The 11,781-nt window shown below is 38.2% G+C and overlaps 1 protein-coding gene across 1 annotated transcript in view; it reads left to right on the forward strand.

The window, feature by feature from the left end:
- The first annotated feature begins 464 nt into the window (after positions 1 to 464).
- LOC113058815 (26S proteasome non-ATPase regulatory subunit 2-like) overlaps positions 465 to 11,781 on the forward strand; it is a 15,845-nt gene continuing 4,528 nt past the window's right edge. Inside the window, exons 1-16 of the mRNA XM_026227053.1 lie at positions 465 to 687; positions 1,044 to 1,100; positions 1,875 to 2,039; positions 2,117 to 2,238; positions 3,755 to 3,979; positions 4,062 to 4,220; positions 4,308 to 4,452; positions 5,496 to 5,556; positions 5,625 to 5,771; positions 5,846 to 5,952; positions 6,085 to 6,212; positions 7,206 to 7,293; positions 7,507 to 7,669; positions 8,923 to 9,024; positions 9,101 to 9,246; positions 11,276 to 11,359. Of these exons, the coding sequence (XP_026082838.1) occupies positions 583 to 687; positions 1,044 to 1,100; positions 1,875 to 2,039; positions 2,117 to 2,238; positions 3,755 to 3,979; positions 4,062 to 4,220; positions 4,308 to 4,452; positions 5,496 to 5,556; positions 5,625 to 5,771; positions 5,846 to 5,952; positions 6,085 to 6,212; positions 7,206 to 7,293; positions 7,507 to 7,669; positions 8,923 to 9,024; positions 9,101 to 9,246; positions 11,276 to 11,359 (2,004 nt within the window). The 5' untranslated portion in view covers positions 465 to 582. The remainder of the gene's footprint in view (positions 688 to 1,043; positions 1,101 to 1,874; positions 2,040 to 2,116; positions 2,239 to 3,754; positions 3,980 to 4,061; positions 4,221 to 4,307; positions 4,453 to 5,495; positions 5,557 to 5,624; positions 5,772 to 5,845; positions 5,953 to 6,084; positions 6,213 to 7,205; positions 7,294 to 7,506; positions 7,670 to 8,922; positions 9,025 to 9,100; positions 9,247 to 11,275; positions 11,360 to 11,781) is intronic.

The following is an 11,781-nucleotide window of genomic DNA, read 5'->3' on the forward strand; positions in this document are numbered from 1 at the left end:
CCCATGTGTTTGCGAGACCTGATTAAACCCGCCTGCCTCTCTAATAACTGCTTTAAAGCACATTCCCTTGTTCCCTGATAAAACACAAAACATCAATTAACTCTTTGAGCCACTGCGTGTAGAAACCCAGCCGCTCTGCTAAACTCGTGTGTTAATTGTGCCTCTATATTAAGACATAAAAATCCACTTTGAAAAAAACATGAATTTCAAATAACATAAAATAATAATTACTGAATATTGTATTTGAAAATGAAGCTTTTAAATATATTTCAAAACGCTTATAAATCATACAGAATGAGTTTTTTTTGAGAAAGTAAAAATGCACAAAGTTTCCTGTGAGGGTTAGGGTTAGGTGTAGGGTTGGTGAAGGGACATAGAATATACAGTTTCTACAGAATAAACACCATTACACCTATGGGATGAACACACTTTACACTAAAACAAACGTGTGTATATATGTACCGCCGCGAGGTGGCGGTGACGCGCTGGAGAGCTGGTAGCGGTCACGCGCGTCAGCCGCAGAAGAAGAAAAAGCGTCAGCGGTGGTGAGTCGCGTTTAGAGAAACAGCAGCAGACAAAATAATGGAGGAAACCGCGAAAAAGGAGAAAAAGCCGGTGGAAATTACAGAAGACAAGGACAAACAACCGACGGGGAAAGACAAAGACAAGAAAGAAGAGCAGGAGCTGGTAAGAAACGAGAGAAACGGGCGCTGGGGACGGTTCAGATTCCGCCTGAGTCACTCTCTGCAGGCCCTTCACACAAACACAGCCACAAAACACAACCTTTACCCTTATTAAACCTGATTTATCAACACATTATGTGTTTATGAGACGTTAATACGACCGACATGCGGAATAAACTGACCTACAGAAACTCAATGGGTGTTTATGTGCTCTATATGTATCTTATAGATATGTAAACACAGGGATGTATTGAATGAATGTCTGGATATAGTTATTAAACACTGAGGAGAAATTCATTCAGATGTGTGTGTGATGTTATAAATGACTCTTTATATGAGTGTTATGTGTTGTTTCTGCAGTCAGAGGAGGACAGACAGCTTCAGGAGGAGTTAGAGATGCTCGTGGAGAGACTCACTGTAAGTTAAAGTTTTATAATCATGGATCTATTATTATTAATTTATGAAATGGCTCGCTGATGCAAAACAGTGTTTACCAATGACATAATAGTCCATGTTTCACAATAAAATAAAATAAAATCTTGATGGATAAAATAATTATAATAAAAATCGTTTTTAAAAAAAAAATAATTACAAATTTAATTTCTGAAATTACTTGATGCAAAATAATGAATAATCAATACTGTTATTAATAATAAATACTAATAGTTAAAGTACTAAAATTGTTTAAAAATAAATCAAAGCTGTTTAGAAATAATTTAAAATAAAAATAATAGGTTATTTTAAAATATAGGTTATATAATAGGTAACCTAATAAAAGTTGTAGGAAAATGACTAAATCTGAAAAAAAAAAAAATTAAACTATTTTGAAACATTAAAATAATACAAATTTATAAAAGAAAGGAAATAAGTCAAAGTAAAATGACTAAATCTGAAATAAAAATAAATATTAAAAATGATAAAAGAAAGAAAATAAGTTTGAAATAAAGAGATTACAACGCTTTAGAAATATCTTAAATGAAATAATAAAATGATAGAAGCACAAAACGAAATACTTGAAATGAAAACATAAAAATAATAACTTTTAAGAAATTAGTTACTGATGAAAAACAAGGTTTATGAATAATGTCATTGGCCATTTTAGTCAAACCCTTCTGTAAAAGCACTCTCCTCCTGTGCGATTATTTCCCGCCGGATGTCACCGAGATGAAAGATGCTGTGTGTGTTTGTCAGGAGAAGGACACGTCTCTGTATCGTCCGGCTCTGGAAGAACTGCGGCGTCAGATCCGCTCCTCCACGACCTCCATGACCTCGGTGCCCAAACCGCTCAAGTTCCTGCGACCGCATTACGCCAAGCTCAAGGAGATCTACCAGAACATGTCTCCGGGAGAGAACAAGGTGTGCAGTCAGACAGCGTGAGCGAGCACAGCGTGTGCAGTGTGCCGTGTGACCGTCTCTCTCTCTCTGTTTCACAGCTCTTCTGCGCTGACGTGGTGTCTGTCCTCGCTATGACCATGAGCAGCGAGCGAGAGTGTCTGAAACACCGTCTGCTGGGCTCCCAGGAGGAGCTGGCCTCGTGGGGACACGAATACGTCCGGTACGTCCATCACCCCACTGCCCTGCTCACTGGAACCACTGCAAATCAGTTACAAGCATTAAAAGATAATATATTTGCTGAAAAACAAAAGCAAAAATTGGTCAGTAAGTGAATTAGAATTGGTACTAAAAATAAAAAAGGGTAAAAAATATTATTTTTATTTTTTCACATATATATATATATATAATTAGCTTTATATTTAAGTACTTTAAAAAAAATGTGACCTATTTGGCCACTAAATGAAATGTTTAAATAGAACTACTAAAATTACTAAAACTACAGCAAATTTAAAGTTTCAATTTTTTGTTTTGATTATAATTTAAGTTTCAGTAATTATGTGCTCTTGTCATTTGTATTAGGCTTTTTCTGCATATTTCTAAATAGCATTTATTTTTAATATCAGTTCCAAATATTTATAAATTTTATAACAAAAATTGGAAAAGTGGCTCTAACTAACTGATATAGAATTGGTACAGAATTTTTTTTTCTTTTACATTTTACTAAATTTTATTGTGTATACATCTATTTTTAAACATATTTATTTATTGAATTAAATTTTAATTTATGCATTTAGCGGACGCTTTTATCCAAAGCGACTTACATTGCATTCAGTCTAACAATTTTCTCCTAACATGTGTTCCCTGGGATATTAAATATGAAAAAATTATATTACAAAAATTAGAAAAGTTTCCCTGGCCACTAACTGAAATAAAATGAGTAAAAAAATGACTAAAAATTTTAAATGACTTTCTTTTCTTCTTTTTTTTTTTTTACATTTCAGTCATTTTAATGTATATATGTCTATTTTCTGTGTGCATATGTATATATATATGTATAGATATATATAGATAGATCGATAGATATAGAAATAGATATTATATAATAGAAGTTTAAAAAATTATAAATATTATATAAACACATTTCAAACGTTTGTCATTTAACTGAAAAAAGTTTAAATATAACTAATAATTACTTAAATTATTACATATATCTTTGTGGTTTTCAGTAATTATGTGCTCGTCTTTTTTTTTTACATTTCTTATTAGCATTTATTTTTTAATTTCAGTTTCAAATATTTATAAACCCTATAAATTCTATAACAAAAATTTGTAAAGTTGCTTTGGTCAAAATTAAAAAATAATTGGTTTGCAGATGCAACAAAATTATTTACAATATAACACACAAGTTAACTATTTTTCTAAATATAATATATTTAACCTCAGATATATAAATATATAAAGATAAAAGCTAATAGAAAATATTTGTAAATTACAAAAAAAAAATACAAAAATGTGGTTTTGGCTTCTAACTTAAATAAAATAATACAAATAAAATACAAAATATGTAAATAATGCTAAAGTAGCACTGCATTAGAATTGAAACCAGCGATCTGTTTTATTTTAATTACATTTTTGCATTTCTGGGAACCTCACAAACGTGCCTTTGACGAATCGTTCCTCCGAAGTGTTAGAATTAATTCATGTCCAACACGAACTGAAGGAAGTGTGTGTTTCAGGCATCTGGCCGGAGAGGTGGCTAAAGAATGGCAGGAGATCGAGGAAGGGGATAAAGCTCAACAGGAAGTGCTGCTGAAGCTGGTCAAAGAGATCGTCCCCTATAACATGGCCCACAATGCCGAGCACGAGGCCTGTGACCTCCTGATGGAGATCGAGCGGCTCGATATGCTGGACGCGTACATCGATGAAAACGCCTACGCTAAGGTCTGCCTGTACCTGACCAGGTGAGACGCGGTTACCCACAATGCATCTGAGCACAGGTCTGTGTGTGTGTCGTGCCGCTCTGATCTGTGTTTGTGTCTGCAGCTGTGTGAGTTACGTCCCTGAGCCGGAGAACTCGGCCCTGCTCAAATGTGCGCTCAACATCTTCCGCAAGTTTAACCGTTACCCAGAAGCCCTCAGGCTCGCGCTGATGCTCAATGACGTGGAGCTGGTGGAGAACATCTTTACTTCCTGCAAGGACATGTATGATGCTCGTGAACAATACTAAAGCTGAGTCTCAAACTGGATTACACGGATAGTAACTGTGTGTGTGTGTGTGTGTGTGTTCAGTGTCACTCAGAAGCAGATGTCGTACATGTTGGGTCGTCACGGCATGTTCCTGGAGCTCAATGAAGATGTGGAGGATTATGAAGATCTGACGGAGATCATGTCCAACGTGCAGCTCAACAGCAACTTCCTTGCCCTCGCTAGAGAGGTGATGAAACACACACACACTCATTCACTCACTCTCTCAAACACACACTCACACACGCACACACTCACTCACACACGCACACACTCACTCACACACACACGCACGCACTCTCACACACGCACACACTCACACACTCTCACACACGCGCACACTCTCTCTCTCTCACACACACACACACACACACACTCTCTCTCACTCACACACGCACTCTCAAGAACACACATACACTCTCTCTCACACACTCTCTCACTCTCTCTCACACACACTCTCTCACTCTCTCTCACACGTGCACACTCTCACACACACACGCACACTCTCACACACACGCACACTCTCACACACGCGCACACTCTCTCTCTCACACACACACGCACTCTCACGAACACACGTACACTCACTCTCACACGCACACGCGCACTCTCACACACGCACACTCACTCTCTCACTCTCTCATACGCGCTCACTCTCTCACACGCGCACACTCTCACACGCGCACACTCTCACACTCACACACACACACTCTCTCTCTCACACACACACTCTCTCACTCTCTCACACGCGCACTCTCTCTCACACGCGCACACTTTCTCTCACACACGCGCTCACTCTCTCTCACACACACACACAAACACTCTTTCTCACACACACACACACACACACTCTCTCACACACACACACACACACACACTCTCTCTCTCTCTCTCTCACACCCACACACTCTCTCTCACACATGCGTGCACTCTCACACACACACTCTTTCACACTCTCACACACAAATATTTTTTTGTCTTCGATCAAATGGAGGAAAAAAATCATTAGCTTATGTGATGTGGAGAAAAAAATTAATATATTTTGTCCTTAGAGGGTCATTTTATGTTTGTTTGACAATTCTCCATGAAAAGCAGTGGTGTTTTTTTTTTTTGTTGTTTTTATTTTTTATTTTTATGAAAATCAAGTGTTGTTTTAGCATAGAAAGAATAATCAGATTGTAAAAGTAATTCTTGTCGATGTTTGATGTTTCATTTTGATTGTCTTGTCTGCAGCTCGACATCATGGAGCCGAAAGTGCCAGACGACATTTACAAAACGCACCTGGAGAACAACCGTAAGCCCCTCAGCTTGTGTGTGTGTGTGTGTGTGTGAGATGTGTGTCACTGAGTGTGTTTCTCTCAGGCTTCGGCAGCAGCGCCTCTCAGGTGGACTCCGCTCGCATGAATCTGGCCTCGTCCTTCGTCAACGGCTTCGTGAACGCTGCGTTCGGACAGGACAAACTGCTCACGGACGACGGGAACAAATGGCTGTACAAGAACAAGGACCACGGTGAGAGCAGGCTCGCGTCTGTGCAGCGAGACGAGATCAGTCTGCTGATCTGATGAGATGTGTGTTTGTGGCAGGGATGCTCAGCGCAGCGGCGTCTCTGGGGATGATTCTGCTGTGGGACGTGGACGGAGGTCTGACGCAGATCGATAAATACCTGTATTCCTCCGAGGACTACATCAAGGTGCGGACACACACACACACTCATTAGTGTGCTCACTTCTTGTGCTTCACTAGTCTTAAGTCTTAAGTCTCTGGGTATATTTATTTTATTCATAGATAAGTCTGAATTGTTGAATTGTTTTATTTGTGTCAGTCCGGAGCGCTGCTGGCGTGTGGGATCGTTAACTCGGGCGTTCGTAACGAGTGTGACCCCGCTCTGGCGCTGCTGTCTGATTACGTCTTACACAACAGCAACATCATGAGGATCGGAGCCATTTTTGGGTAATTACAAACTAATTAGACGTTTTTAGGGCCCTAGGAAATCCCAAGTTATTCCTAAGGGAGTTTATATATAATGTTTTTAATATAGTTTATTATATTATAATTTATTTAATATAATTTATTATATAATCCTATATTTATTATATAATTTATTAAATAACATACTTTGTTAATAGTGGGTTGTAGTGAGTTTATCAATAGTTTTTAGCAAATTAAATGTTGAAAATGAATTCTGGATTAAATGATATTAATCTGATTAATGAAATGTTTAACGATCTAATAATTTCTTAGAATTTTAACAGTAACAAGGCGTGATGAAATTTTTTATTTTTCAGAAATTTGTCTTTTATGATTTAATTTAAATTTATTATCGGAAACAATGGTCAAATAAATGCATTATTTCATCTTAAGGTTTACTGTTTAAATCAAAATATGGATTAAAAAAAAGTGTTATTGCTTTAAAAAATTATTTTAATAAATGTTATGATTTATTATGAAATATATTTTACTGTACAATATTGTAATATATAAAATAGTTAAACCAAACTCATAAGAAAGATATGTATGATTTTTTATTTATTTAATATAATTTTATTTTGGTGGGTTATATGAACATTTCTGCATTTGAGATGTTGCATTGATGCATTTAATGTTAATTTACAGGTTTAACTAAATATTCATAATCAATTTAATTAATAACAATTTTAACAATAAAACATCTAACCGTAATAATGTTTTTATTTATTTAAAATTGATGATTAAAAATTGTAATCAAATGAATGAATAAAGGCACAAAGTTATATAATCATACGTTTTACTGATTAAATTCAAACATTGATGCTAAATTGTTTCGCTTAATGAAATGTTTTAAAAGATAAGTGATATACAACACAATAGTGAGATATTTCTGCGGTGGGTCGTAGTGAAGACCTTGAGTTTCTGTGTCTATTGTAGTTTTAAGAAACTTGTGTGTGTGTGTGTGTGTGTGTGCAGGTTGGGTCTGGCGTACGCCGGCTCTAACAGAGAGGATGTTCTCTCTCTGCTGCTTCCTGTCATGGGAGACTCCAAATCCAGCATGGAGGTGCGTGTGTGCGCGTGCGCGCGTGTGTGTGTCTGTGTGTGTGTGTGTCTGTCTCTGTGTGTGTGTGTGTGTGTGTATGTCTGTGTGCGTCTGTGTGTGTGTGCGTGTGTGTGTGTGTGCACGTCTCTGTGTGTGTGTGCGTGTGTGTGCACGTCTCTGTGTGTGTGTGTGTGTGTGTGTGTGTGTGTGACGAGTCCGTGTGTCTCTCTGCAGGTGGCTGGAGTGACGGCGCTGGCGTGTGGGATGATCGCGGTGGGTTCCTGTAACGGTGATGTCACTTCCACCGTCCTGCAGACCATCATGGAGAAGAGCGAGCAGGAGCTCAAAGACACGTTCGCTCGCTGGCTTCCCCTCGGCCTCGGACTCAACCATCTGGGTAACAAGAAAATACAACACCGTACATGCATTAAATAATCGAATTGCAATTTTAAAAAAATGCTATTGGGGTTTTTATTATTTATTTATTTTCGTTTTTATTTTTTGTCTTCAAGCTCCAGTTTAGCTGTGCTTGTTTGTAGGGCACAGTTTGGGCAAAATATTAATGTAAAGATAAAATAAAAATAATGCAAATTATTATTTATTATTTTAAAAAATTACGTTTTGTTATGTTTTTCCTTTAACCAGAAATATAGCTTATTGAGATAAAAAAAATCTGTTTTAGATAGTTTTTATGAATTTTATTTTTTTTTTATTAGAAAATGTTACAAATATTTATTTTGCAGTATCTCACTGTAAAGTTAAAAATGAGCATTTTAATAATATATATATATATATATATATTATTATTATTTTTTTTTTTATTTATTATTTTTTTTTTTTTTAGTATTGTAAAATTACAAAACTTATATTTGTCTTATTTTTTTAATTTTCAAACTAAAAAAAAAATCATGCTTTTATTTTAGACCGTAACTAACTTTTTTTTATGTTCACTGTTTATATTAAAACGCCTTTGAAAAATTGTTATCTTTAGCTTTGAAAAAAAAAAAGTGTATGATTATTACATTTTACTGTGCAATATATAAATAAATATATCAAATAATAATATATCAGTTTCTTTAAGTTAAACCAAATTTAGTATGGATATATATATATATATGTATTAGTGTTGCACGGTGCACCGATACTTCAAAAGTATCGCGATTCTCGAAAATTAAAAATGGCACGATACCTAAATTTAATAGTATCGATTCTTCAAAGAATGACTGCGTTCCAGATTTGTAAGAGACGTATTTCATGTTGGTGTGTGCAACGCACGCTTCCAGTGCCTCCTTATAGACGTCTGTGTGTTTTCTCCTTATACACGCAGCAAAAAAAACACTACAGCGAGCGAGATGCCTGCATTAGTGGCTTTACTAAACTGATTTGGCTGATTGCTGATGGAGATTTACATGCTTGGCTCACTAACAAGTTAAAAAAAAAAAAAACCTGAATGTATTTTCCCTTTACAGGAAAAGTATCGAAAAAGTATCGTATCGCAATTCTTGACTAGGTATCGTATCGAAATTTTTGACTAGGTATCGTATCGAAACAATAATTTTGGTATCGTGACAACACTAATATATATATGTGTATTTTCACAGCACACAGCTTTTAAGATTTTCTAACCACTGATATATGTGTTGAACGCAGGTAAAGGTGAGGCGATCGAGACGACTCTAGCAGCTCTTCAGGTCGTCCCCGAACCCTTCCGTAGCTTCAGCAACACGCTGGTGGACGTCTGCGCATACGCAGGTGAGTCGCGCATCTCTCAGCTCACACACGCTTCAGGTGAAACACACGCGTGACCGTCTGTGCCTCTGTGTCTCAGGCTCTGGTAACGTGCTGAAGGTCCAGCAGCTGCTGCACATCTGCAGCGAACACTACGACAACAAGGACAAAGACGACGAGAAAGACAAGAAAGACAAAAAAGAGAAAGATAAGAAGGAGACCACGGCCGATATGGGCTCCCATCAGGTGTGTGTGTGTGTGAGGGTACGTGTAATAGTGTGTGTGTCAGAGAGTGTTTGAGACTGAGTGTGTGTGTATGTGTGTGTGTGAGCGTGTGTGTAAGAGAGTGTTTGAGACTGAGTGTGTGTGTGTGAGGGTACGTGTGATAGTGTGTGTGTGTGTGTGTGTGTGTCAGAGTGTTTGAGACTGAGTGTGTGTGTGTGAGGGTACGTGTGATAGTGTGTGTGTGTGTCAGAGTGTTTGAGACTGAGGGTGTGTTTGTGTGTGTGTGTGTGTGAGTCCGTGTGAGAGCGTGTTTGTGTCAGTGTTTGAGACTGAGTGTGTGTGTGTGTGTGTGTGTGTGTGTGTGTGAGTCCGTGTGAGAGCGTGTTTGTGTCAGTGTTTGAGACTGAGTGTGTGTGTGTGTGTGAGGGTACGTGTGATAGTGTGTGTGTCAGAGAGTGTTTGAGACTGAGGGTGTGTTTGTGTGTGTGTGTGTGTGAGTCCGTGTGAGAGCGTGTTTGTGTCAGTGTTTGAGACTTGAGTGTGTGTGTGTGTGTGAGGGTACGTGTGATAGTGTGTGTGTGTGTGTGTGTGTGTGTGTGTGTGTGTGTGTGAGTCCGTGTGAGAGCGTGTTTGTGTCAGTGTTTGAGACTGAGTGTGTGTGTGTGTGTGAGGGTACGTGTGATAGTGTGTGTGTCAGAGAGTGTTTGAGACTGAGTGTGTGTGTGTGTGTGTGTGAGTCCGTGTGAGAGTGTGTTTGTGTCAGTGTTTGAGACTTGAGTGTGTGTGTGTGTGTGAGGGTACGTGTGATAGTGTGTGTGTGTGTGTGTGTGTGTGTGAGTCCCGTGTGAGAGCGTGTTTGTGTCAGTGTTTGAGACTGAGTGTGTGTGGTGTGTGTGAGGGTACGTGTGATAGTGTGTGTGTCAGAGAGTGTTTGAGACTGAGTGTGTGTGTGTGTGTGTGTGAGTCCGTGTGAGAGTGTGTTTGTGTCAGTGTTTGAGACTGAGTGTGTGTGTGTGTGTGAGGGTACGTGTGATAGTGTGTGTGTGAGTCCGTGTGAGAGCGTGTTTGTGTCAGTGTTTGAGACTGAGTGTGTGTGTGTGTGTGAGGGTACGTGTGATAGTGTGTGTGTGAGTCCGTGTGAGAGCGTGTTTGTGTCAGTGTTTGAGACTGAGTGTGTGTGTGTGTGTGAGGGTACGTGTGATAGTGTGTGTGTGAGTCCGTGTGAGAGCGTGTTTGTGTCAGTGTTTGAGACTGAGTGTGTGTGTGTGTGTGAGGGTACGTGTGATAGTGTGTGTGTGAGTCCGTGTGAGAGCGTGTTTGTGTCAGTGTTTGAGACTGAGTGTGTGTGTGTGTGTGAGGGTACGTGTGATAGTGTGTGTGTGAGTCCGTGTGAGAGCGTGTTTGTGTCAGTGTTTGAGACTGAGTGTGTGTGTGTGTGTGAGGGTACGTGTGATAGTGTGTGTGTGAGTCCGTGTGAGAGCGTGTTTGTGTCAGTGTTTGAGACTGAGTGTGTGTGTGTGTGTGTGAGGGTACGTGTGATAGTGTGTGTGTCAGAGAGTGTTTGAGACTGAGTGTGTGTGTGTGTGTGTGAGGGTACGTGTGATAGTGTGTGTGTCAGAGAGTGTTTGAGACTGAGTGTGTGTGTGTGTGTGTGTGAGTCCGTGTGAGAGTGTATTTGTGTCAGTGTTTGAGACTGAGTGTGTGTGTGTCAGAGAGTGTTTGAGACTGTGTGTGTGTGTGTATGTGTGTGGGGGTACGTGTGATAGTGTGTGTGTGTCAGAGATTGTTTGAGACTGTGTGTGTGTGTGTGAGTCCGTGTGAGAGCGTGTTTGTGTCAGTGTTTGAGACTGAGTGTGTGTGTGTGCGACAGAGAAAAAGTGTGTGTGTGCATGTGAGAGTGTGTGAAAAGTGTGCATGTGTCTGCATGAGTGTGTGTCAGTGTTTGAGACTGAGTGTGTTTGCGTGCGTGCGAGTGTGTGTGTGTGTGTGTGTGTGTGTGTGTCTCAGCGGTCAGTGACACTCATTCTGTTGTGGTATGCTGCTGCTGCAGGGTGTGGCGGTGCTGGGCATCGCTCTCATTGCTATGGGTGAAGAGATCGGCTCCGAAATGGCTCTGCGCACGTTTGGTCACCTGGTGAGTCACTGCCAAACACATCAGCTACTGTGCCAAAGAAATAAATACAAGACATATCTAAATAAATAGATTTTATTTAAGAAATACATTAATTTACTTAATTATAATTATATTTTAATTAAAATTATTTTTTATATAAATATTTGTTAATTTATACAAATATTTATTTTACATTAACTGTCTTATAATTTATTACATTTAAATTATTAAATTATCGAAAATGTAAATTATTTTAAGTGCATAATTTAAGTATAAATTTATGTATTGTACAATTTAATATATAAAAAATGTATAATAATTTATTACATTTATTAATGAAATTATAATATCTTTTTAAAAATAAGTAAATGTATTTAATATTATAAATTTAGGTATTATGATAATTTATTACGTTTACTTATTTAAAAACATTTAAAATATCT

The sequence above is a fragment of the Carassius auratus genome, chromosome 40 (assembly GCF_003368295.1).
Source record: "Carassius auratus strain Wakin chromosome 40, ASM336829v1, whole genome shotgun sequence".
Lineage (NCBI taxonomy): Eukaryota > Metazoa > Chordata > Actinopteri > Cypriniformes > Cyprinidae > Carassius > Carassius auratus.